The sequence below is a fragment of the Mastomys coucha genome, unplaced genomic scaffold (genome assembly GCF_008632895.1).
Source record: "Mastomys coucha isolate ucsf_1 unplaced genomic scaffold, UCSF_Mcou_1 pScaffold8, whole genome shotgun sequence".
NCBI lineage: Eukaryota > Metazoa > Chordata > Mammalia > Rodentia > Muridae > Mastomys > Mastomys coucha.
The window spans coordinates 59827506-59854748 of NW_022196914.1; the positions used below are offsets into that span (position 1 = coordinate 59827506).

Sequence of the window (27243 nt, forward strand, 5' to 3'; positions counted from 1 at the left end):
TGGCTGAAAGGCAGAGCTAGTTTTGCTGGCTGTTGGTCCTCTCACCTATGGGGACAGAGCCACTCGTGGCAGAAGTCTTGATGCCAGAGTCATATGTCAAGAATGACGTCTGCCCAGTTCTTATAAACATTCAGAGCAGCCTTCTTACATGGCTTCTCTGGTCTTGCACATGTTCAAACAGACAGGCACACAGGCAGGCTGATAGTTGGACACGAAGGTATACTCAGAAATGTGGGACAAACACTCAATTTTGTAGACCATAATACCCAGCTAAAGCATATAATGGATTCTGAACTGAGCCTCACTTTCCGTGAACCCCGTTTTTTCACTATAAAGTAAATCGAGGAAGCAGCTTATGACCAATGTTTCTTGTGCCACCACAAAGAACCACACAACTGCTGGTTCCTGTTTGTGGTGACAATGGTCTTAACTGAATGAATGGAGGGCACAAGACTACAAAGCTAATTGATTTGGCCCTGGCTCCGTTTGTTAATGAAGCCGTCCCTCACAGAGCCCAGGCCTGCCCACGGAGCCCCAGCTCCCTCTGTCAGTACAGCATTACTCACAGAGCCCACAGGCCTGTCCACTGAACCCCAGCTCCCTCTGTTAGTGAAGCCATCCCTCACAGAGCCCAGGCCTGCCCACAGAGCCCCAGCTCCACCTTCAGTAAAGGATGCTCAACCCATTTTTGTGCTCCTACTTCACTTTCCCCTCCTCTTTCAAAAACAGAGATTGATTTATCTAAGACCTTAGCTGTTTCACAGTATTTTCACAACAAATTAGCACCCTCCTTCCAGTGCTCCAGAGGTGACTATATCCAAGAAGGACAGGACAGTGTAAACAACAGTCAGAATTGACCGTGGCTGGCAACACCTCACTTAAGTGGCTTCTTTTCCTTTTTCATCCATCAGCAAAGATGGAACTGGACTTGGCCCAGTGCACAGAGCTTAGGGGGCACTGCATAAACCTATTGTTTGATTGTGAGGAACTTGAAGAACCTAGAGCCAGCCAAGGAACTGTAGCAATGCTGGTGTGTCAAAGCTGCTAGGAAAAGTCAAAAGGCCTGGGTGGCCAGCCACTGTGTCCTCTGGTAAAGGCTGCAGGTTCCCTCTTGGTTAGCCCAGCAGACCAAACTTTCCCCCGTGGAGAGTCAGAGTCGACACGACATGATTTGTTCCTTTTGGGCTGTGTCAGTTCTGCAAGCCAGATACCAGAGGCTGCGACCAGGAGAGCCTGCATTTGTTTGGACAGGACAGGGCCACTCAGGAGTTTTCATGACATGAAAGCTCCCAGGGCAGAGAGCATATTTTAGGAATTCATTTTTGCAAAGATTTTTGTTCTTTCTTTCTTCCCCCTCCCCTTCCAACATTTTGTTTAAGAGTAAATGAGATGTCTATCTTCTGTTTCCTTATTTTCTTTCAGGAAAGCGAAGGGTTGTTGACTTCCGCCCTCTCCCCTCCCTTCCTTCCTTCTTCCCGAAGGTACTCATCTGAGAAAAAGAGAACGGAGTATTGTTCCTGTTCTCCTTCTTAAGTCATTTGAAACACTGTCCCTGCGAGTTCTTTAAGTTCCCTGCAATCGGTACACAAGAGAAAGAGGGAGAGAGAGAGAGGGAAAGACAGAGACAGCCAGAGACCAGGTAAAGCGGTGGGGGCTGCTGCCTTTCAGCCCTCAGGAGCTGGTAAGTGATCACGTACTCCTTTCTACCTTCCTTTCAATGTCCTTGCGATGGAGGCTGACCAGGCATCTTCCACAGAAACTGCCTTCCTGGTCTGTCCTTTAATCAAAAGGTGTGACTGGTGTATGGCCTAGAATGTAAGCTCATGCCTCTTTGCAGAAGAGAATAGTAATGCTTTGCAGAGCTGAGGATTGGCAGAAGTGGAGATGGAATTGTGTTGGAGTTGAGGAGGTCGCTGGGTTAAATTTGAATTGTTTTGTCACAGGCAACTTGGGTTAACTAGGAACCATTGGGACATGTGGTGTGCCCCACTGGAGGGGCCACTGCTCCCAGGACTGTATCCTGGGGACCCTCTCAGTGTGTCTGTTGAAAACTGTGATTTGCTCAGAGGTTTTGGTATATTTATTGTCTGACTTGAGGGTTATCTTTCTATTGATTTTTCTTTCTCTCCATTCTGTCGTTCCCCAAAGAGAACTGTTCATGTGTAACTGTTGCTCGGTCCCTGGAGTAGAAGGGAAAGGAAGGGAATACCTCTTTGGAATAGTGCTGCATGTGGGAGATTTGGGAGATGGGTGCCCCATGTGGATTAGATGTAAATGTACTGTCCACTGTCAACTCGGAGTGTCATGTGCCACACAAAAGAAGGCAGGGATTCAAGGGCATTAGCTTCAGTTTTGGAAATCAGTGTGTGACTGGGGTGGGAGGATTTAGATTGATTGCTTGTGTCAGGAAGAATGAAAAGCTAAACCACAGATGCAATTGAAAAACAGTCACCCTGAGCCTGCTGTTCTAAAGCATCAAATAGGACGCAGCAAGGCAGTTAGGCTTATATATACACTGTGACAGTTAGGCTTATATATACACCATGCCACCAGCGGTTAAACGTCTGGGTTGCTTCCATTGTGTTTGTCAGAGAGGATAATGTTACCAAGAACTTATTATGGCAAGCCAAGAGTGAGCCGGCATCACGTTGTCAAAAATAGGTTAGCAAGGTCAAGCCAAGACTGGGGCACAGCTGCTATTAATAATTTAATCCAGTGAGGTGCTGGGTGGGTAGAAGGCAGTGGCCATGCGTGTGTCTCAAACCATCCATTCCTATGTTATAGATGGGTTGAAGTCCCCAGGGTATGAGCAGCATAGTAAAAGTAGTTTGAGATTTTAAAATTAATTTGGCCAGATTATGCTTTAACCACAATCGCGTAATTAATCTTTATTTGAAACTGAGCTGTCCCCTTAATGAAGATGAGACCACACAGTCTAGTAGAACTGGATGGTTAATGTAGGCTTATTATTTATTTTTTAAAAAGAGACTTTCTCTAGAATCCCCATAAAACAAGCTACGCAAAAGAGACAGGTTTAGCAGTTGCCCCTTAAGGATGCAAACAAGTGTAGCTGTTGTGTGGCCAGCAGTGCCCTGCTCTCTCTCCCCACCACCTGCCCCAGCCACTGCATCCTCATGTATCCCAGGGCAGCAGCTTCCAGGACTGTTCTTCCCGGGCATTTTTGCATTAGTACTTGCCAGTTGCAACCCCAGAAGAAATGAGGGGTGGCACGCAATCCTGTTTGGCTCCTTTCGGTTTCATTTCTCCTGACATTATTAATGCCATGCCCGGTGGGATACAATGGAAGACAAACAGCTTCAAGGCCACTCTAGTTAAAGGCAAGTCAAGCAAAAGCGGGGTGACTATGTTTGCTGTGTTCCTTCCTGGGGGCCAAGACTAAGGAGCTGGGAGTCGTGAGGTCATTGCTAGGATTGCTGCTGGACACTGTGAGGGTTTGGGGGGTTCAGGAAAAAAATCCTTCAGCGATTTTAGCCTAGGTCACTGCTACTCAATCTATCTTTTCCTTAACTTCAAAGAGCGAGTTGACATTTGTGGAAATTTCCAGAGCGAGTCTTCTTTAGGAACATCATAGGCTCCTTTTTGATAGCATGGGAAATTCCAGTTTGGAACGATCCAGAACCCAGCTCATACAATAGTTCACTAATTAATTTTATGCCAAATTGGTACCAATAGCTAAATAACCAATGTGTCATCTGCATTTGGGGGGTGTTAAGGATTGAACTTGGGGTGTGTGCTAGGCACACGTTCTTCCACTAGTCTTTGGCTCTCACTCAGTTAAATGCTGTTTAGATCACATCATGGTATGCATCCCACAGGGCTAAGCGTGCATGTATGACTCGTCAGAGCAAGTAGAGTGTGCAAAGGACGGGACACAGCGAAACAAACTGAGCTTGAGTTTCAAATTTGTCATTTACTGATGGAGACAGGGGTTTGGATCAGGTCTCTAACCTAAGTGTGTGTCCCCCAAGTGTAAAACTGTATTAATACAACGTATTGTGAGGATTAAGTGAAACCATGGCTAGGGAACTTGCAGGAGTCAGCCATTGTCGGCTGTGATCTTTTTCGGACTCGTATATTAATACTTAGGTGGCCTGAGAGACTAAATTCCTGTCGTGTATTTATTCTTGCTCGATACTTTACCAAAAATCTATCAGAAGAGATCATTCCTTATAATTTTCAAGTCAGGCACACACTGAGTACACATATTCCGAGCCTTGAAATCACATGACACAAAGGTGTGGTATTGTTGGACATGCTGGTGTCCGTCCATGTTGATGGCAGAAGTGCGGTGGCCCTTAGCTGCCTGTAGTGACAGCGGTGCTCCAGCCTCTGCTGTTGGGAAAGGCTTCCTTTGGGACCAAACTTCTGTACTGAGATGCACATGGGAAGAGAGCTGAGTGAAGCTGCCGCCATCTGTACTTCCTTCCACCCGCTTCCCCACGCTTATGGTTTTCACGGTGGTAACCTTTTCCCTGGACGTGCAGGATTATATAGACACACATTCTGAAGATGATGGTGGTCATGCCACAACTTAGAGGGGAGAAGAGCAAGTGGAAGTGACACAAGGTGCTGTTCCTTCTTCCTAACCATCTAGCAGCTTTCAGCCTCAGACTCATCAGCAGGAAGGTGTCAGCCACGGGTGTGTGCACCAGGTCGGGGAGGAGGCGCGTGTGAACCAACTGCTCTCTTTCTCTCTCTCTCTCTCTCTCTCTCTCTTCCTCCTTCCCTTCCTCCTTCCTCTCTCTCTCTCTTTCTCTCTTTCTCTTTCTCAGTGTCACTACCAGCAAGTCTGTTCCATCATCAAGTAAAGATGATACTTTTATTTAGCTCCCAAACTTCCCTCCACTTTCCAAAAACAAAACAAGTTACACTAAAACGAGCCAGACTCGACCACCCAGAGCCCAAGTTCTCCAGACTCTTGCTTTAGAGTAAAGGCTCTGATACAATGGAGACTGATTTGGACACCAACCCAAGAAGCACAAATTTGAGCTTGGCACCCCACCCCACTGTACAAAAGGTACCTTTCAGTGTGAGGTGGTGCTGGAGAGAAAGACCAGATCATAAGCCAGAACATATGCATTCTGATCCAGCCTCCGCTGCTCTCTGTCACATACTTTACCAGATTTCTTTAACTGCTTGAACCTCTGTTTTCTCTGTGGAGATGACAGGGTTGTATAAAGTCAATGATGAGAGTAGGTGAGAACCACAGAGAGGGACCGGCTTCTGTCAATTGTTATATCTGGGCCTAGATCAGCACATAGCATAAAATGATGCAAAACAAAGATTTGTTGAAGAGATGAATAATAAATAAATGGGCTGTCCTGTGGAGTGAGCTCTCTTTATATAACACCAAGTGAAGCAATTAATTGGTTAAGGGAGAAAAAAACAGGTCACACTTTGGGCCAAGGGAAGGTCCAGCTAATCCCACACTGCCCGCTTGGCAGTTGCACACTGGAGCTGACTGGAATTCTAGGAGTTTGTTCTCTTGTAATGTTTGGGGCTGCTGCACGTGTATTAAAGGGTCACGCTGGCAGGTAACCTGTCTACTTGCTCATGGGAGATAAATACTTATCAGAGAGATACACCAAGAGACTATCAGTTAGTTGCATTTTATATTCCATTCGTCTTCTGGGTAGATGATGGGTTAGCAAATTATTTTTGGCAAGAGAAAGAATGACTGTTTGTTTTCCCTTGACTGGAGAGCTATGAGCCAGGATTTGGCCCCGAGAGAATGAGTGCAGCACTCTTGTGCATATTGAAGGCAAGGCTGTGCATGCAAATTAGAGGAGGACCACAGCTGATGGAGCACAGCACACCACGGGGCCAACTCAGGAGAGAAGTGGGAGACCCTTGTTGAATGCTCTTCAGTTCATTAAAACCTGTCAAGACAGGCAAAAATGGCTGGTTCTAGCCTCACATTTATTTGGTAAATTTAGAGTGGAAAATACAAATGCTTAACAACAAGTTGGGATTGGGGGTGATATTCATTCCATTTGACAATGGTGCCCAGGGTTTCTACTATTGTAGTAGGGCCTGAAAAAGCTCTGTCTGTCCATGCTGATGAATCCTGTCTCCTTAGGACCAAGGCTACACACAAAGGCTGTTCTGGTCCATATGCCTGTTTTCTTTTATATATTGTGACCCCATGTTGACTTCCTTCTCTGTGTCTGTGGGTACCAAGTCAGGGACTGATATATCCAGAGATCGTAATTGTGGCAGAGTCCAGACCAGGTTTGGGGCCTGCTTAATGCTCCACGTGCATCAGAGCATCCTGATGTAGGTGGCAGGGGTCTCTCTCTTTCATCTTCAACCTGAGAGTTTTCCCAAAGTGATGTCACTTATATTCAGCTTCCTCACTAAGAAAGGAAGGGCATCTATAGCTGATATAACTTAAAAATTGGCACAGTCCTTCAGGCAGGACCCCACAAGGGTGGCCCACAGATCCTCAGCAGGACATCATCTAAAACCCTGTTAGGAATGTGGAACCTCAGGCCCCACCCCAGACCTGCTGGTCTCTTTTAGCCACTGAATTCCAAATCACAGTTCTACATGATTCTGCTACATGTTCTAATCCAGGCAGCACCAGTGTGAGAGGTTCACTTCTACACACAGGGTGATGCAAGCCCCTGTTTCAGCATTACAAACCCATCTGTTAACTGTGACCCTGTCTAAGACAATAGGACTGTGCTTTAACAGCAGCATTGCTAGATTGCTCTCACTTCTGCTCAGCTCAGAGCAATACTTGATGTTGATGTTCATATTGTAGTAGCAACAAGCAAACAGACTCCTTCCCAAAGACCCCAGTCCTCAGGGGGCACCAGTCCAGGGTATTATTTTCTAGTGTGTCTTAGTTACCAAAAATCAAAGTCACCCAAGACAGACCCCTAGTTCTGGAAGACAGAAGGCATCTGGGGTGGGGAAGCCAAGCAAGGCTCTGCTGGTTGCCCAAGTCTACAGCAGTGACAATCTGGGGACACAATACTCTAAAAAGGAGTTCTGCCTTTACAGCAGCCTGAGAACCAATTAAATAATACGGTTGGGTTTAATTTACAGCACAGAAAAAGACATCTAAAAATAAGAGAGGGGGGAGGGGTAAGGGAGAGGGAGGGAGAGAGAAAGAGGGGAAGAGGACAGGGAGAGGGAGAAAGACAGTGAAAGGGACAGAGAGAGGGAGAAGAGAGAGCTCTACTAGTGTCTTCTCTTCTCTAGAAGTTTCCAGAACGAGGACAACAAGCCCCACTGTCAGACCAGTGTCTCAGGGATTCTGTGTCCCGTATCAGAGCCAAAGGGAAGATGCCAGGACACATACCTCATTCCCCTCATCTAGAAAGGTCTGCGGAAAGAATCCTTAGAGTTTCCTTTTTGCTGGGGACTCACCGTTCTCTCTCAGAACAGAAGTCAAGAAGGGGCTATTGTTGGAGGGGTGGGGAAAGGAAGTGGCGGAAAGAGCAAGGGAGAGGACAGGAAGAGCCTCTGCTTGCTGCAGCTGGGACCCAAGAGGGCCTCTGCCTGGAGGGATGCAGTGGCTTCTCCTTCACTAGCCCACATCCATAGCAGTGTGGGAGCAGAGGAGCTTTGGGGGTTTCAGCTCTCTCTTGAGGCAGCTGGTGGAGCAGGGCCCGCTACTGTGTTTCTTGCTTTAGTTCCGGCATCCCTCTCTACCTCTTGGTTCTCAATGGGGGAGAAAAAACACAGAGCAGGATCTTCTGACATTAAGATAAAAATGTATATATTGACCCATTTTGAATATTCAAGAGTTCTGTGCTTAGTCTGTTGATGTGAAGTTCCTAAAATACTGTGATGGGACTTTGTGGGACCAGAAGATTTCGTGGAGTCCTAAGACTTCATTGGGAGGTGTTACAAGGCTCACCTACTGTGGATTGCATCTTTTGGGGCCTCTTGAGAACACTGATAACACACATGTAATTGGGCGTCTCCTCCCACGTGGCCCATAGCCCTCATGGTATACCAGCTGTTTCTCATGCAATCTCTTGTGTATGTTCACGGGGCAGAGAATTTCAGAAACAGAGTCGCATCTCCAGCTGAGGCCTAGGCCCCAGGTCTGAGCTTGTAGGATGAGCATAGAAAAAGAAGGCCCCGCTTAACATACTGTTTGGAAGAAGATGAACCCATTCTACTTGTCTCAGAGCCTTCCTTTATGCCTTTAGTCTCTCCTGATAGAGGGATGTCTCAGGGTTATATCTGCAGTGTGTGCCTTGGGGGAGGATGGTTCCTGTGGAGCCCATCCCACCCCATTTTCTGGATGTAAAATACAAAATGTGTTTGCTCTGCAATTGCCTTGGCTGTCTTGGAAGGGAGATCTGGTTTACTGCCGCCAAGTGTGAACCTGCTGCAGAGCCTTGCACACGTCGGTATGAGCACATGCCTATTCAAAATCACCAGCCCCCATAGAAGACTAAGAGCCCAAAGTTTAACTGTAAATTATTTATTGGACTTGAGAACATCATAACTGAGAAGAGGGGCTGATTCTTAGTCCTCTTTACACTGAACTTTACTGTCTTCATGCATTTTTCTTGGTAATGTTGGCTAGCATTTGAATTTCATTAGCGTGAGGCACCAGGGGAAGGTCAGAGATGAGCTAAGGGCTCCTGTAAACAATTCATAAAGTGTTTTATCTGCCCTACTGTGTGAGACCGAGGAGCGAGTAAGAGTCGTGAGAATCAGGCAGCTATTTGGGAAAAAAATAAACCCACTTCATGCTGTATTTCTCTAAAATAAATTACAAATAGACCAGAGACATCAAATGTTAAAATGAAAGCATTCTATAGCTCTAAAGTTGTATTACCATGTTGTCTCTTAAAACAGAAAGAACAGGGAGTGGGAGGGTGGCTTAGCGGTTGAGGAAGGGTTTCTGCCGCTCTTCCAGAGTACCCAAGCTACCCATGCCAGATGGCTCATAACTGCCTGTAATTCCAACTTCAGGGAATCGGACACTTCTCCTGGTCTCCATGGATACTGCACCCAAGTGAATAAAACCACACACACACACACACACACACACACACACACACATTTTTTTTTAAAAAAGCAGGGTATGATGGTACATGTATTTAATCCCAGCTCTTGGCTAAGCACAGGCAGACAGATCTCTGTGATTTTCCAAGGCCAGCCTGGTCTACCTATGGAGTTTCACATCAGCCAGTCACATAATGAGACCCTGTATCAAAATCTATTTCTAACCCTTACACAAAAGCATAAAACATCAGAACAAATGAGAGACTTATGTTTTTGAATCTAAGGTTAGGGAGGCTTCTTCCAGTTTGATTCAGAGGAAGCCTGGGTTTTTATTATACATTTTATTGCATCACAACAAAAGGCTTCTTCAGGCCTAAACTCAATATGCAAACAACCAGAAACCTGTGGGAACATTTGCAGAGTGCATCACATAACGCTTTACGGAAACAGAGACGGGAGGAAATGGGACAAAACACATACTTCACATAAAATGAAATGTAGCTGGCTTGTAAACATGTAAAAAATGAACAATACACAACCCATTTCATAATAGGAAAACACAAACCCAGATGTCAGTCTCCACCCACATGACAGACACAGATAACACTTTTAGCACCCTTGTGCCTGGGCTCTGCTGTGACCTAAAAATATCAGATTTCTAAAATCAAAAATGTGTGTAACTTTGGTTGGACAAAGATGTCTTATTGTGACACATACAAAAAAAATCAATTGAAATAATGGATAAGTTGCGATTTAGTAAAAACTAAAGAATGTCTGTCCTTAAAGAAAAAGATAACATTAGAAAAATGAAATGTCACAAAGTAGGGGAAATATTCCCAAAACATTACTAGACAGTAAAGACTTTATTTCCGGAATATATAAAGAACCATTTGAACCAGGAGGCAGTGGTACACTCTTTTAATGCCAGCACTCTGGAGGCAGAATCAGGTGGATCTTTTGTGCACTCAGTTAAATGTTCCAAGCCAAGAGGCTGGATAGAGCAGGCAAGGGTGTGAAGCCTGGACTCTCGCTGTATGGTTACCTATGGCAGGGACATAAAGGGCACCGACAGTTTGGGAACAGTATAAGATACGTATCCACCATAGAATTCAACTACGTTTGTAAACAATATGTTTAAATGAAAATTTGGCCTACTCATGAGAGAACTGCTTATAAGAATTCCAAACTGACAAGAATCCAATAGGCCACCATTGGTTAGTAGAATCTGCTATGTTTATGCAATGGAATACCACTCAGGCTTGGAAAACGGCTTCTGATACAGCCCATACTGTGAGTGATTCTCAGGATCGTCCCCGGAATCAAAGGACTCGGGCCTAATACTACGGAAGGATACCGACATATGAGAAGACTGACAACTTTTATTCATATGAAATTTCTAGAAGCACAAAATGATAGAGACAGGAATTTGATTTGTGCTTTTCTGGAGCTGGGTTGGGCATATAAAAGGATTGTTAGTAGGTATAAAGGAATGTTTGAGACTGATGACATCATTCTAAAACTGGATTTTAATGATGGTTGAGCTTTCTAAAATACACCACACTGAATATTTAAAAACACTTAGTCTTATACTATGTAAATTATACCTCAATAAAATTGAATAAATAACAAGGGGAGGGAGAATTATGCAAATCTTTATGTCCCCCTAAAGGAACAATCTCCAACCTGTATGGTTCAGGAGAAGGCCACAATGCCACAGTCTGGTAGAATGGATCGTTCCTGTAAGCAAACCAAAAACAAAAGCCTAGTTTTCATTTGCATAGGATATCTCTAGAAAGATATGGTAGACCTGCTAATAGAACTTGGCTTTGGGAAAGAGACTGGAGAGATAGAAAGAATAGAGTCTTGATTCCCACCTCAAACATGCCAGGTCCTTAACTCCGGGACCTTAGCCATGTGATGCAGCTCCTGAACCTCAGCTAAAAAATGAACAGGTTGAACCAGTCATGTCTAAGGATGCATCTGACTTTTAATTCCCATCATTCTTTAAGAATGACCTCATAGTTTTCTTTTCTTGTTACCAACTTGTAACAAAATGTTACAAGATGTAAAATGTAACAAAATGTAACTAAAGCAGGCAAAGCCTCCTAGTCGATTGCTTCCCGTCCTCTTGGCATGCAGAATCTGGGTGAGCTGGCAGCCTAGGAAGCTAGGGGGCACAGAGGCAAGACAGGAAGGGATCCCAAGCACATGCTAAGGCTAACTGCTTGAGATGAATCGCTGCCATCTTGCTTGCCAGCATTGTAACCACAGACTGTTCATCTCAGGTATCTCGAATAGCAGGAATTGGATGGCACAGTGCTCTTTAGGTGACAACTGAGAGGACAGGTTCTTGTGATTGCTTAGTACAGTTAGGGCCTCACATCTGAGTGCTATATTGGAGTCCTTTGATTATGAAGTGGAACTGTCCTTGTCCATAAAATGGCTGCTTTGCTGAGGGCAGAGGAAGGAGGGACCTCAAGTTTAGTCTGAGGACTCGATCGTCCTGCAAATTAGAACTCCTTGGGTAGATGGGTTGACTTTTTTTTTTTTCATCCCACAACTCAAAGGGAGAGGGTGCAATATGTTCTGCTGCAATCAAGCTGATGTTTCTGAGGGAAACCGACTTCTAGGAGTCTGTCCCTTGGAGTCAGTGACAGCCTGGAACTGAGATGGATGTAGCTGGGAGCTTTGAGATTGTGACATCGTGCAGAGAGGCCTGGAGCAGTTAGGTTACCATGAGTTTCAGTTTGCAAGATGAATGTGTCTTAAACCATGTCAGCATGAAATGCTATCAAACACTAGTATCAGGACCGTGTGTAACCTCCTCTCCACAGTAGTCACCAGCAAGTCTAAGTTATATTTTCACATCAAACGGAATTGAACCAAAAATCCCGTCGCCATGAGGTGAACATCTCCTGCTTCAGCTGCAGTTTTAGCTCACAGAGAGGAGACTATCTAAATGCAGCTGGTTCTTTGGATCCCTGGGACTCCAGACACCTTGCCATACACAGCAGCCCGCTCCCACATAAACCTCTTGCTACAGGAAAATCTCTGATGCCTTTTAAGTGGGGTGAATGTCCCCTGTGTGCCTGTGAGATTACAGCTAGCCCCTTTGACAGATTCTACTTTATCTGTTATCAGGTCTTATTCTTGAACTAGAATTTAAAAGGCACTTTTAGGGCTTTGTTCTGTGAACTCATTCACTCAAGGGTGTCTCTTTTCCCTGACCACATGAGAACTAGATAGGCTAGCGACTGTATGGTGAACCATTTTTATACTATCCTAGACAGAAGCCCTCCAGATTCATGATGATGTCACACAAATTTCTGTGAGAGGCTTAAAACATCTCATATCATCCCTGCTGAAGAGATGGGGAAACCAAGGCTCAGAGGGGACAAGTGGATCTTAGAATGTGGAGTTGCCCCAGAGTGTCTACAGGGACCAGCTCCTCTTTGTCTACAAACATGCCGTCTTAAAGTGAAGCTGTTACTGAAGTCAAAATAGCTTTCATTTATTTTGTATTATTTCAGACTCCTTAGGGATAGATTTATTTTTCAAATTTATGAAGTTTCCCCATGCTGAGAAGTCTGGGATCCATTCATAGGACCAGACCTAGACTTCACTAACACATTAAAGTAGAAGTCTGCTTTGGGGCAAGATTCTGATGACCACGAGTTTTTCCAACCTTGTGTGTCTGACTAGAGTGTTTGGAAGTATTTGTTCTATTTCTTTCTCTATCTACAAACCATCTCCAAAGTCACAGCTTTTTTCTTTCACTGTGCACATGACCTTGGGCAACCTTCCCACTCTATTTGTGCTTTAGTTCCCTCACTGATGAACGAAGATGCTGTGATAGTCACATGAACAAGCACACGTGGTATCTTTAACAGGGTCTTGTCACACAGGAAACACTCAGCAAATACTGCTCAGGCCCTGATTGTCACTGCTTTTGACACATGGTTGAGACTGAACAGACATTCTGACATGAAGTTAATGAGAGAAAATGTGAATTGGGAAGCAGAGTAGCTGGGGATATGCAGCTCCTCACCCATATTTGCTTGGTCCCAGCCGGGCATAGAGACGTGCTTTGTGCAGATGCTCGCTCCCTTTGAGGAGTGTTTGGGGAAGCTCAGCCCATAGGACAGACATGTTTCTGGGTCTTCAGGATCAGGTGACTTTCCAAGTTCATGTCCCTGATGCATTTGTTGCATCAAAATCCACATACAAGGAGCTGGCAGCTTGAGCTTGGGCCTAGAGCTGGTTTGAGGAACACTTTTCTCTCCATCACCATTGGCCATGAAAGGAAACAAGCCCTTGGGCCCATGGGCTCCTCCTGAACTGGAAGAGAGAAGTGGAATGGTGCTCTCTTGACACAGACCAAATGCTGAGGGCCACAGTATCAGAGGGTCAAAGGGAAGCTCAAGTGACTTGTCTTTGCACAGCAGACTCAATATTTAGCCAGCTGATAATTTCACTTCCAGATCATCTCATGGTTAGATATTTAGCTTCTTATATCAGTAAACTTCTGGCTTTCATAGAAACAGTTGGCTTGATTGTTATAAGTGTTTGTAATAGTGGGGGTTAAATTGTTAATTAAATTTATTTAATTGATACATAAAATTGCACATATTAATAGGGTATCCACAAGACTTGAGGCTCTTGAATATGAGAGAAAACAGCCTGATGTTAGAGTTTAAAAGTGTATCACTTTGTCCCGAGTTCCATACAGGCTGACATCATTTTTAAAAACAGAATTTCAGGCAAGTCAGCTAATGAAGAAATAATAAGTTTCTGAGAATCAATCATTTTTCTGGGAATTATTTCTGAGTAGTATTGAGAAGAATTATTCTCATTATGGCAGCTGCTGTTCCTTGGCCACCCCATGTTGGGGAGGTTCTCTGCTGGTGCTACAGACCTTAAAATAAATAAGATCAAATTCAAAGCCTTCAGAAAATTAATTAGTAGCTATATGGAATGGAATCCAAATGAATTCTTTTGCCAGCCCTGTTTCTGCCTACTGCCATACATTCTTTCTAAGTGTCATCTCTTCAAATATTTAAACATAAGGCACTGAGTTTTCAGGCTTCTAACTTACATAATTTACAGGTGACCTCAGCCACGTCAATAGGGGGTAGCTCTCCATCTTTCTATCAGCAAACTGCATTCCCATGCATGCTCTCTCTTTGTCCTGTCCTTTCTATCTAACTCAGAACATTTTCACCCCTTGTCATTCTGATGATTTTAGCCAGAGAAGAGCAGAGCAAAGCATCCTGGGCCCATTTTCAAGGTGAGAACAACCTTGTGGTTGTCTCTTTAAAAGCCCAGGTGGAAAGCACTAGAGAAGCTTGGAGTGAGAATTAGAGGGTTATCTATTTTTCTTAATCTCCAGCCCAGCTTTGTCTCCAGGTTCCTTCCTTCATCTACATAGCCCTGAGAATATCCAACCAGTGTTAGGAAGATCAAATACTAGCAAAATTTCTCCCTTTTTTAATATCGTTTATCTTTCTTACTTTATAAACTATTATAATCACCCCAAAGAGTAAGTTATTGTTTTTTCCAATACTCATTTTTATTCTGCATATAAAAAAAAACCCCTGAGGCTTAGAGATTAAACATTTTGTAATAGTTGGTAAGAAGACAGATTTCAGATCTAAGGTCTTCGCCTTCTAAATGCATGCTCCTTCTTTATTTATTGATCTCGGTGATATAAGACACTTGAACATACTTAGAACCTTGTCTGGCCATACTAGGTACTCCAATGTCTGTTCTCTTCTCCCCAAATAATCACAACAACTTAAAACACAGGAAGAGAGTTCCTAATAGGCGTGGCAAATCCCCAGGGGTTGGACGCCATGGATGCTAAAGTGATGCTTTGACTGGTCTGAGACTCTTCTGTGGATCTGTAAGACAGCCTACAAGCCTACGGGACAGCCTGCATCAGCTATTAGGCCAGCTGGTTTCAAATGTGGGAGTATTCATTCTAAACCTCCCCACCCCCAACATATACTTGTCCTTTTCCCTTTCCAAGTCATTTTATTCTGTCCCTACAACATGCAGTTGAATTTGGTCCTTTGACTCCATAGAACTTTATGCTGCCCCTGCCTTATCTGAACTCTAAGCTTACAGGTCATGCAGGATGCAGGCAGCAATGAAGGTAGTCTTAGGGTGGACTTTTTCTTGGCTCTTCCTTCCTCAGTGGGGTCCTTTGTGACCTGCTGAGAGCTTCCTGTTACATTACTTTCAATAACTCTCATACTCAAGGCTTGTAGTTCTCAACTGAGAGCAATGTAGCATCCCAGAAGGCAAGCAGAAGTGCAAAGTGTGCTTTTTGGTGATCATAATGACATATTCTCGGCATGTAGTCATTAGTGGTGGGCAATGGTGTTAGATTTTTGTCGTGTACATCATCCTCTGGAATGGTAAAAAACAAGCCCCCTCAAGAAGGTCAGGGCCACGGTTACCTTCTGGGCATTGTCCCTCCATGCCGAGTACAATGTCCCTTTACAGCCTTCTAAGCTGATCAACTGAGATTACACTTTTCAGTACAGATCAAAGACATGACTTTGTAATTTTAGGTATGAGGTGTTTTGGTTTTTCTCCAAAGTATATTTAAGTGCTCTAAAATGTTTTGGATGGATTGTTTAATTGATTATATTGACCAGTGAATAAGTCCATGATTGCTAAGTGATGTAGCCAAAGCCAGTGACCCTGCTGGTTCTCCCTCTGAGGAGCCCAGGAAATACTGAAAATTGAAGTCTGACAGTCTTTACCATGCTTGCTGAAATATCAGAAATATGGATGTTAAGCCAGCCAAGGACACTAGCTTCTCAAAGGGCAGATGAGCTAGCAGGGAGGAGGCAGAACTCTGCCCCCTGAGAGGCTCACTCCCTGATCTCAGTGCTACAGAGCACGGTGCTTCACGGTAGGTGTCCTGTGGTCCCTTCAGCATCCATGAATCTGAATCTTACTGACTGAGGAATCTCTTGAGAAGACCCAGAGCTCCTAGCCTCTTGGTAAACTTCAAAGAGAAAAATTCTCTTCCCAGGCTTGGAAAGCCCAACCGCTTTCCATTAAGAGTATCTCATTATGACAAAGGGTTTTATGGAATACTTTAACAGATCTTAGAGTTCATTTTCATTCTTCCTAAACCGAGAGCACACTGAAGGGTGGCCTAGCTCGTGGTCAGTAAGCACAGGCAGGCAAGGACCACATTTGCTAACAGAAAAAAAGCACTAACATTTACCTCCTACCCTTACCTTCTACCATGCATAGTAACTGTTGGGTATCTCATTTTAATTTTCCTGCAGATCCAAAGTGTATTTATTTGTTAGGATAGACTAGAATATGCTTCAATACAAAAAAAAAATCCCCAGCTCTCCACTGGGAAAGAGAGAGAAAAATCAAGAATTTATTCTTTGCTTCATTATACATCCATTGAATGAATAAAGTGTGGCTTTGACTTTGGCATCTTAACTTTGGCATCTTTAACTCCTACACCAAAATGACAACTGTCACTGAAAATGTTTCATGTCATCATGATAGGGGGAAAGAAAATGATGTGGAATTGTAAACTACTTCTCAAACATTTTAAAGAAATGGTCAATGCCACTTGTATTTATATTAGATTGGCCAAAGCAAGAGGTGTGTTCATGCCTACCTATAATGGGGATAAGAAAGCCAACCCAAACACCTAAGGACTAGGTGTTTTGGGGAGTTAAGATTCCTGTTTACTGAAGGTATAGGTGGTGGAGCTGGTTTTCAAAGCCAGGTTTTGTGATGTTATTTCCTGAGATCTTTGCTCCTCTTTGGTAGGTGCCTTCCACATAGCAACGCAGATGTGGTGCCTGGTCCACATCTGTATGCTGTTGTTCAGATAGTAATCATGGGTTTTGGGGGCATAAGCACATGTACTTGAGAATGTCTGGGTTAAAGTTAACTCAAAATCTTTGCAAACTTGCTACTGTATCATTTTCTCCATTTTGGGTCCCTTTCTTATATAAAACCATTATATAACAGAATCTTTACTTTTAAAAACATGACCTGTTTTTCTTTCATTTCAAATGCTAGTCTTGGATGTCATGAGTTTCTTTGTTTACTGCTTTGGTCTCTTCAGTTCAGCAAGGCTCCTGCCTGGTGAGTCTTTAAGAGACAGAAGAAAAATGGCCAGCCTTAAGTTACTTCCATAAGAACAATTTCTAGAGGGAAACAACCCTTGCTCAAACAAACAGTAAAACAACAAGACCAGCTCTTAGAGAACCCACCCCTGTGTCTCATCTCTCTGGGGCACAGAGGGAGTGCTCAGTTACGTCAGTTCGTCTCTGACTTTTCTATTCCAAGCATCCCTGATGGAAGTAAAAGCCTGGAGAAGAAATCCTGAGCTGTCTGTGACTGGCAAATTTGACTTTAAAGTGTCCGTATTTCCTATGTTCTGTTCTGTAATATACTTGAATTCACAATGAAAAGGTTTCAAGTTAATCAACACTACAGACTATGGGATTCTGTGGTTTCTCCCATCCTTTCCCCAGCATCTTGGCAATGACCATCTATTCATCATCTGAAGTGGGGTCCCTGAGTAAGGAAAGGGTTGCTGTTAGGTTTGTGGGATATGGATGTACCCAACAGCATCCATAGCACCCTAGAAGGCAGAAGAGAATAAGCATAGAAGTAGGGTGTCAGGAAAAGGAGAAGCAGGAGGAGGAGGAGGAGAAGGAGGGTCAGGTGGAGGAGGAGGAAGAGGAAGAGGAGGATGAGGAGGACCAGGAGGAGGACCAGGAGAAGGAGAAGGAGGAAGAGAACTATTAAATGACATCAGCAGACAAAAAAGGAGCCAGTACAGAACAGGAAAGAGCCCCAAACATTGCTGAGGAAAGCACATGAAAAGAGTTTGGAACCAATTTACTGACTAACGCAGTCATTAGAGTGCTACATTCTTTATTCATTATATTTCCTCTGTAATTTAAAAAAGACAAAGTGCTTTGTTAGAAGCAGAGCAAGCTGTGGATTGCAGCAAATGGTTTAACCTTGCTATGTCCAATCTATAACTCAGGGGCTGCTCCACCTAATGAAGCATAAAAGTCTCTCAAGGTGAAGGGTGCGATTTAAGTATCATGTATTATTAAACAAAAATGTCTTCTTAGGAAGGAAACTCTCCAGTCACATTCCATTGCCCTAACGAGTCATCAACACTTAGAAGTTCCAGGGCAGAGGACCCAGTTGTTGTTCACTAAAAATGGAAAAAAATATAAGAACAAAAGACATCAGGCGGGTTGTAACAATTGACACGCTACATTAACACATTGGCTGCATGCAGAGACAGATTCCTGGGCTGAAGAAGGGCTTCATTTACTGGAATGGAAAAACCTAGGACCAGGAAATTGCTCAGAGGCCCCTGTCTTCCTGTGAACAGAGAGATTCACTGCATGTTGGCTACTGTTTTGGATCAGAATCTCAGTTTTAGAAATTGCTTGAGTTGTGTCCTTGGGAAAGAAGGGAGTTGTGTGATGTGTTTGTGTGAGGTTGGAAGAGGAAAGGGAGCCCAATAGGATGTCGGGGAGGAGTCCTTTATAGTCAGTCTAGAATGAAATTAGCGCAGTGCTGGCAGATTGGGCAGCCAATCTGAGTTTAGGAAGCTACCAAATTTTTTGAAGTGGGTTCCCCTGAAAATACAGGCCCGTTCTGTGTGTCTAGGATGGGGGAGTTAGCTCAAAGTGAGGCAGGAAATAAAATCTGTCAGGAGCCATAATAGGACAAGCTAATAATCAAATCAATGTTGATGTGCTCATAGAATCTACATTCTTTTTTCTTTTTTTTTTTTTTGTTTTTCGAGACAGGGTTTCTCTGAGTAGCCCTGGCTGTCCTGGAATTCACTCTGTAGACCAGGCTGGCCTCGAACTCAGAGCTCTGCCTGCCTCTGCCTCCCAAGTGCTGGGATTAAAGGCATGCGCCACCACCACCCGGCTGGAATCTATATTCTAGCAGAGCTTTGTCTACCTATATACAAAGAGTCTCAGGTGCTCTGACCACGATCCGGCTAATGATCTGTGGATAAATATCTATGAAGGCTGTCTGCCCCTTCAGCACTGGAGGAAGGGAGGAAGAGGGTACATCAGTTACATGGGGCACGTCTCTTCTTCCTTCCTTCGTCCCTTCCTGCTCATTGAGAATCAGTTATGTATCAGACGGCAAATGACCCTGAACCAATAAGACCCCTACCCACATAGAACAGTCTACTGAGAGAGCCAGGTGTTAAGTGAGCAATCTCCCTTGACCCCCAAATAAACATTGCAACACCACTGTGGTGTATAAGTATCAGCACCTGTGCGTCTGTTCTGGTTGGGGGTTCAGGAGGGAGGGATGCTTGAACTAGTATCTAAGCATATATAAAATAAATTAAATATTCTAGTTAGCCCATAAAAAGACACACACGCCAGGTATTTGACTTGCAAAGCCTAGATCGTAAGCCTAGATCTGGCGGGTTTTGAAGCTGTTCTAACTTATCTCTCAGCCGTATGTCCCTTGTTACTTGCTGTGTCTCCTAGCCATAGGAGAAACAGCTCATGTGCTCACGGTCCATCTTCTCTCACGGTGGTCTCTTCCTGTCTTCCCCTCCTCTCTCACCCAGGTAACTGAAAACCCACCTACCTCTGTTTATTGCCCAATCACAGGCTTTAGCCTTTTATTGACCCATCAACTTGGGGAGCAAGGTTCATACAACAGAGGCTATAGGCTGGTGGCAGTGAAGATCTGCTTGCTTTAGAGCAACCAGATCTTGAGTTTGAATCTAGCCTTTGAACCTGAGCAGCACCAGCTCAACCTCCAACATGAACACAGGAGGGTCACCCCAGTCAAAGTAGCTGGTGAGATGGGGACGGTGCTGTAGACAGTGGGAAGGATGTTATAAAGGATCTGAAGGTGTGGGAACAGAATGGGAGGGCAACTGACATTGGCAATGACGTGAGTGGATTTAGGGGTAGAGGAATAAGACTATATGGGGGCCGAACTAGATGGGCTTGTAGGTTATCGCTGAGAGTATTTTTTTCTTCAAAACTAGCACAGGTTAGCCTGGAATTCACTATATAGAGCTGACTGGCCTTGAAACCACAAAGACATTGTCCTGCTTCAACCACCAGTGCTAGAATGACAGAGTCTTGGATAGATTTTGAACTATACCCCTCAATGAGCAAGAAGCTGCTGTGGACACGAAAGGGCAGGGTCACGCTTATAGACAAGCTTACCTGTCACTTTTAGATTGGCTGTGAGGTTTGACCGAGGGGAAACTGAGGAATAATTCTTAAAGCACAACCGTGTCTGCGACTCCCCTACATGTAGAACTTGTATTAGGCTAACCATGGGGAGGATTGAAATATATTGTTTTAGCAGTATTTAAAAGAAAAAATGGACTCTCAGGTGCTATTGTGTTCAGCCTTACATAGAGTGAGGCAGATGAGCAGCTCCAGCCCTCTCCTACCTGACAGCGTGTTGTGAGATGATGTCATAGAATGCCACATCCAACACTGTATACCCAAGGTGCTGTCCAGCTATCTTATGTGAGCCCTGATTTAATCTAGTATGTCCCTGCAGCAGTATAACCCAGTGAAAAAGAAACAGGTGAAAGCAACTCAGACAGTCTGTTTTATTGAACTCAATAAATCAGAAGTATTATTTCAGGATGTCGCCCATAGGATAATCAAGTATGAGAGATTTTACTTCTTTTTCCCCAAATCTTTGCAATCCAGTGTATATTCTACAAGCATTGCATGTCTCAGTAATGAAATGCCCCGATTTGGTATGCTCAAAAGGCACACGTGGGCAGAGGTCTGGTCTGGATAGCACAGTTCTGAATTCACAGACATCACAGGGTCTGGACTCCATGCTCAAAGTACTGGAGTGCAGGCCCCTCCCCAGCAGTTAAGTAGCAGTACCTCTTACATTTTAACATTGAACACCTTGTCATCAATGAGCTGTGGAATTTGTGGGTGTAAATGTAAGGCTCTGTGTATCAATTTTCCACAAGAAAAGTTCTCATCACTGACTCTAGACCAGTGGTTCCGACTGTGGCAACCCTTTAACACAGTTCCTCACGTTGTGGTGACCCCCAACCATAAAATTATTTTCATTGCTACCCCCAACTGTAATTTTGCTGTTGCTAGGAGTTGTAATGCAAATAGGTCAAATGATTTTTCCTTCTTAGCTTCCTTCGTTGTAGACTCCTCTATGATAACTGAAATGTGGGAAATTGCCTCTTCATGGAAAAGTGACAGGACCCTCCCCCCCAGAGACTTTTCACACCCAACAAAACAAATAGCAACAAAGGGAATTTTTAAAAGGAAATCTGAATACAATTAGGCACTTAAACGACTAATGAAGCTATTGGGTTTTGGTTTTTCGGTTTTGATCTACAGTACTGTGGTATAATTTTCAGATGCAAAACTTAAATTAATATATAATCAGCTTTCCACATCTTCAGGTTCAGCTTCAACAGATCAACTAACGTTGGATATGAAAAAGAAAGTTCTCAAATTGCATCTGTCTTGATAACATACAGACCTTCCCACCATCATTTCTTAGGTAACAACAGTTTCCATGTCCTTTATGTTGTACTAAGAATAAGTAATCTAGAGATTATGTTTATAGGGAGAGTTGTATAGGTTATATGCAAATGGTATGCCAATTTCATTCATTCATTCATTCATTCATTCATTCATGAGGCATGCTCTTCCTATGTGCCCTTGGCTGGCCTGGAGCTCATTTTGTAGGCCAGATTGGTCTCGCCCCCACAGAGATTTGCCTGCCTCAGACTCACAGATGCTGGGAATGAAGGCATAGCCTACCATGCCCCCTGACTGTGCCATTTTATAGAAGGGAATTTTTGTAACTGGGAAGCTTTTGCCTCTAATCTCCTCTGGATAATTAGGGGTGGCTGTATTTACGGGTGACCTGATAGGATGTCATAGATGTACTTCCAAATTATATACTTAATTGGAAGGCAGAGAGGGTAAGTAGGAGTCAAACATGATTAGCCATGGATTAAACAACATGGGAGACCCAAGCACCCGTTATAGTACTCTCTCTGCTTTCATGGGTTGAATTTTTTCCCCAATAAAATATAGTTTAAAAAATCAGACTCTTTGGGCTTTCTTAGGTTCTACTACTTGTTAGAGTTCAACTGTTCTCCTTCAATGTTGTGTATACCTCATGGTACCACAGGAAAAGCCACAGCATCTCCAGGAATGCACAGTCCTTACTTAATACTATACAATGATTCCCAGGCATATGACTCCAATCACAGTTTAAATATCTCTGCTAGCTTTAGTGAGAGCACCAGCTCAATCCTCATTGTCCTTCCCTTTGAAACTGCTTGAGATCAATATTTAAAGAGGCTATGTTCCTGTGTTTCAAGGAGAGCCACAGATATTGATATTGCCAGAGGCACACAGGAGCCCAAGAAAGTATAGTACTGACTTAGACAAAGCAATTACACTCAGGAAGACACTGACTGAGACGTGGATGGTATTAGCCTGTTCTTTCCTCCTTGCGTTTTGGAGGCAGCATGCTACAGAGATGGGCAGGATCTACTGAGCAAAGAACTCAGAAGGAATGTGAGTTCAGAGTCTCTCTTGAAGGAAGGTTTTGGTGACCGGAGTGGGTTTGCACAGAGTTCTTTTCATCCTGGTTGCCTGTGCATTGTCTGAGTATCTGGCATAAAGCTGTTGGTGAGTTTAGTGAAAATATTCTGCCCTCCTGTCGGCCATGCCTTCTCCAGTGCCATGGTGTGGGCTGAGGAGGCTGGCCTCTGCCTCCAAGTTATGACCTAGGACCTGCTGAGGAACTACACCAGTAAATTAGGAACAGAGAGCAATATGGCCAGGCAGATACCCTGGGCAACCTGGCTGGTGAACCTAGATTTCCTGTACCTGACCTCTCCCCAAGAATGAAGAAGACCCTCATGTTTCTGAAGAAGAACCTACTTTTGCTCTTTATCTACATAGAAAGAGAACAGGACTCAGTCTGAATGTTATCCTTTTGCACTTCAGCCAAAGGAGTATTGAGTTTAAGGTACCAACATATGGCACAAGTGTCAATGTTAAGTGTATTTTGGCACAATCAACACACTGAGCTGTGTTACTTTCCACACACAGGACACTTGGCTCCACGGGTAGCAATGTGGTGCCAGATATTCTTAAATGTCAGACATCTTCAGAAATGATTTCTCCAAATGTAAAATTGAACACACATATACAAAAAACATGGATGTGCTACTGTGATGCTTATATAAAAGGATTTGACCCTTGAGAGCAAATGAGGCAGCTGCCTTCTAGAGTTCATGATGGATCACTGGCTGAGTGTCCAACATCAGCAGTGTGCTGCTTGGATTGCTAAGTCATAGGCTTGAATCCTATCCTGAATTCTTCAGATGATGACCTACAACTCTGGACAGAGCCAAGGTTCAGAACTTTGAGTTGGAAGGATAGTAGAGAGTTCCCACATATCCCATGACCTAGTGAAAGAATTCATTTGTGCTACAAATTTCGGGTGATCAGGTGAGAATTAGCCAGAAGCAAGAACTTCCCCTGCCTCAGAAACCCAACAGTTAGTAGTTCTTGTGGTCAGCTGTTTAACACTCAAACACATCAGGCCTGAAACTACACGTGTTCTTCCAAAATTCCCTTGAGCAGCTTGTGTTTTTACCAAGTTCACATTGAGTTCAGAGCTGACTCTCTGCACCATCGTTGGCTTATGCTCATCTGTGCGCTTTTGGGGGATCTTCCTGGGAAATCAGCCACGCCATGCTAACTTTCATTTCAGGGGTATTGTACTTCTATGACTCTGATTCCAGATTTCCAATTTCTTTCTTATTCCTGTCACAGAGGGAGAAGTCTCAGACTTGTTAGGGAAGCTCTCTTCCACTGAGCTTCAACCAGAACCACCGAAAGAAATCTAGTCATGTATTTCCTGGTGGGTTTGTTAGTCAGTATGGGGAGGAAGGAATGGTGAATGCTACAGAGTTTCACAGGGACCCAAGCTAGAGCCAGGATCATCTACAGCAGTGGTTTTCAACCTTCCCAATGCTGCTACTCTTTAACACAGTTCCTCATGAGGTGGTGACTCCCAACCATAAGGTTATTTCATTGCTACTTCATAACTGTAATTTTGCTAGTGTCATGAATTGTAATATAAATATCTGATAAGCAGGATTTCTGATAGGCAACCCCCAAAGGGGTCTCAAGACACAGGCTGAGAACCACTGCTCTAGTGTAAGGTAATGAATGTGTGGAGGAAATTCTTAAAGCTGAATTCTATAATATTAAAACTTTCATATCTTCTTTATACCTTTGTCAGATGGAAACATCCATTAAATCTGAACAAGATGGTATCAGAAACCCTTGCCTATACCCTGAACCATCTACAAGAACCTTCCTCTAAGGAAGATTTGTGAGAACCAGATGTGATAGTGGCCATGATAGGTCAAACATGGTGAGAATAAGCTCTGGGTCTCCACAACACACGATCTCAATATTGGTTTTCATTTGGGCACTTTCTTGATCTCAGGTAGATGATGAACATAGTCATAAAAGATAGAAAGATACATCTAAGGAGAAAAAGAATAATATAAATTAGATTTAGCTGGAAAATAATTTAGCACTGTGTGCCAAGACCTGGAAACTCACAGATGTTTACTTCATAACTCTAGTTCTAAAGAATCTAGTCTGAGGAAATGATATTCAACAGAGACTTATGAATGAAGTTGTTTATTTTGTATATTTATCTGTATTCTGCAGAAAGATGTAGATTAAATAGTGCTGTCCGAAAAAAAAAAAAACCATGCATAGTAAAAGGAACAAACCAAAATATTAACATCGCTACTTTGAGATTATTGATTATTTTAATTTTCTTCTTCAGTATTAAATTTTACAATGGTAATGGATTTATATTATTTAAAGGTCATTAAAGCAAATTATATGGAATTCTTTACCATAATCAAATGCCGTTGCCAGCACATTCTGGGGTTTAATATGTCATGATCAATAGCTGGTATATCTCAACTACATTTCTGCCCTTCCCGTTTGCCATCACTCTGCGAGGGGAAAGATTCTCTCTGGATCTCTGTGATGCAGCTTTGCTACTTTTGTTGTTCTTTATTTTTTGTTTTGTTTGCTTTGGTTTGGTTTTGGCAGCATCTTTCTAGCACTTAGAGAGCGGAGTTACCTGTTGGTTTTATGATGTCTGTATTGTGGTTCTCCCTTCTATTTCCTATATACCAGTTCTTCCCATGATGCCCACACACACACTATTAATTAGCTCATAGCCCATTTCTTCAAGGGTAGACTGCCCCATGGGATAGTCACTGTAAAATCTAGTTTGCTCAGTTCTCCCTGGAAGTCTACATTTGTATTGAATTTCTCATTGATAAATAGCTATTCAAAATGAGAACGTCAGAAGTTTCAGAAAATACTGTAAGCTAGGAATCTAATATTTTATTAACAAAGACCTCCAAATGAATATCTCTATATCTCCTTTTCTTCTTTCTTTTCTTTCTTTTGTTCATCTTTCTTTTTTTTTTATATATATATCCATGCTGGCCTTGAACTCATGCCTATCCTCCTGCCTCAGCCTCACAAAGACACAGCTATCTGTTTTTGTTTTCTTGTGAGTGTTCTGTTTTGGTTTTGGCATGGGATCTGATTCAGTACAACTTGACCTAGAACCCCTGGTCTCCTGAGAGCTGGGCCTGTAGCTATGCCCACAACTTTCACCAGAGATGGATTGTTTTCATAAGAAAGCCAAAGACAGCTAATGATCTAACAGAACTAGCCTGGAGCAGGAGCAGAAATATTGGTTGAAATTAATAGAATTTTTTTTTTTTTTTGAGAATCAATCTCAACCACTTAAAGTTAGAATATGCCAAGAAATAGAAAACAAATGGCTGATAGGATCCCATTTCTAAGGGAATTCTCTCTTTAGCCAAAACTTCCAAGGAAATATTCTTTATTCAGGACAAACTAGAAATCTATTGTCTATAGTTTTCACATACTACCGGCCCGGGCCAGATCCAGCTGCTTCACATCTTTGCACTGATTTGCTCTTTGTGGTTTGGTTTTAGTCTGCATTCACAGAATGCCACTCCCCTAGCAAAGATTCTGATGCATGGTGGATTCACTCTGGGTGGCTCTACCTTAGAGAAGACTCTTATGAAGTTCCATAAATTGCTACAAAATAAGTCAGTTCATGGAACTGATGGCACCTTCCTCCTAGAATCTTCCGATTCCTCCCTCCTCTCTCTCTCTCTCTCTCTCTCTCTCTCTCTCTCTCTGTGTGTGTGTGTGTGTGTGTGTGTGTGTGTGCACGCCATGTGTTGTTCAGTGTTTTATTAAGAGTTTAATGTTTTGTTATTGTTTTCAATGTTGAGGGTCCAACCTAGGCTTACTGTCTCCGAGCTGCAGCCCCAGCCAGGCCTTGAACTTGCTCTGTAGGCTAGCCAGGCTTTGAGGTTCCCATCTTGTTTGTCGGTTTTTTTGAGTCAATGGGATTGCAGGTTGGTACCACTAGATCTGATTTAAAAGTTTTTTTTTTTTTTAACAAGTCATTGATATTGTCTTGCCATTTGATTCATTTTATCCAATTTTCCACTTTAGTTATGTTTGTAATTAATTTGTGCACATTTTTAGATGTTGAATATTACTGTTATATGTCCCTTAACAATGGGAATATTTTCTAAGATGTTGCTTGTCAGTTTCATCATCTGCATCTGTCAGAGTGAGCTTATACAAGCCTCTATGGCTACAATGTTAGCAGACAATATAATCCTTTAGAACTAACAGAAGGCCCTTTCAGGACCTAAATATCCATTCTTCACAGCATTTGTCAAATGTAAACATCTTTTCATCGGCTAGTCTCTTTCTAATTTTATGTGATTTGGGGGCATATGTGATTTTTTTTTATGTATTCATCTATCCAATTTTCTAGTTCCTATTTTGGTAAAGGGTTTAAGAGGCTGTAGGCTTGAGACAAAGACCCCAGTGTTCTGTCTTCTAGTGAGAAGAGAGTCCTAGGTGGACAAAGCTGGTACAGTGTTCCATCATGGGTCATTGTCGTCCAAACAACTCGGCAGGCAGTGGGTCTGGGAGAAGAGATTAATGGTCTACTCAGCCCAGGGAGGAGGAGTCCTCTGAAACAGGAAGAATGGAAGTGAGAAGTGGCCTCTGGGGGAAGTTGTGATGGCGACGCCTGTGAGGAGTACATGTGTAC

General features: G+C 43.2%; 1 protein-coding gene across 2 annotated transcripts in view; it reads left to right on the forward strand.

The window, feature by feature from the left end:
* The first annotated feature begins 1226 nt into the window (after nucleotides 1-1226).
* Nucleotides 1227-27243, forward strand: part of Znf366 (zinc finger protein 366) — a 64104-nt gene continuing 38087 nt past the window's right edge. The window contains exon 1 of one of the 2 annotated variants that reach the window (XM_031360080.1): nucleotides 1227-1681. Coding sequence is in view for 1 of the 2 variants with exons in the window: in XM_031360079.1 (XP_031215939.1) it covers nucleotides 3218-3338 (121 nt within the window). In the remaining variant the exon portion in view is untranslated. Of the gene's footprint in view, nucleotides 1682-1738; nucleotides 3339-27243 lie in introns of those variants that run through there. The other variant, XM_031360079.1, reaches the window with a different exon arrangement.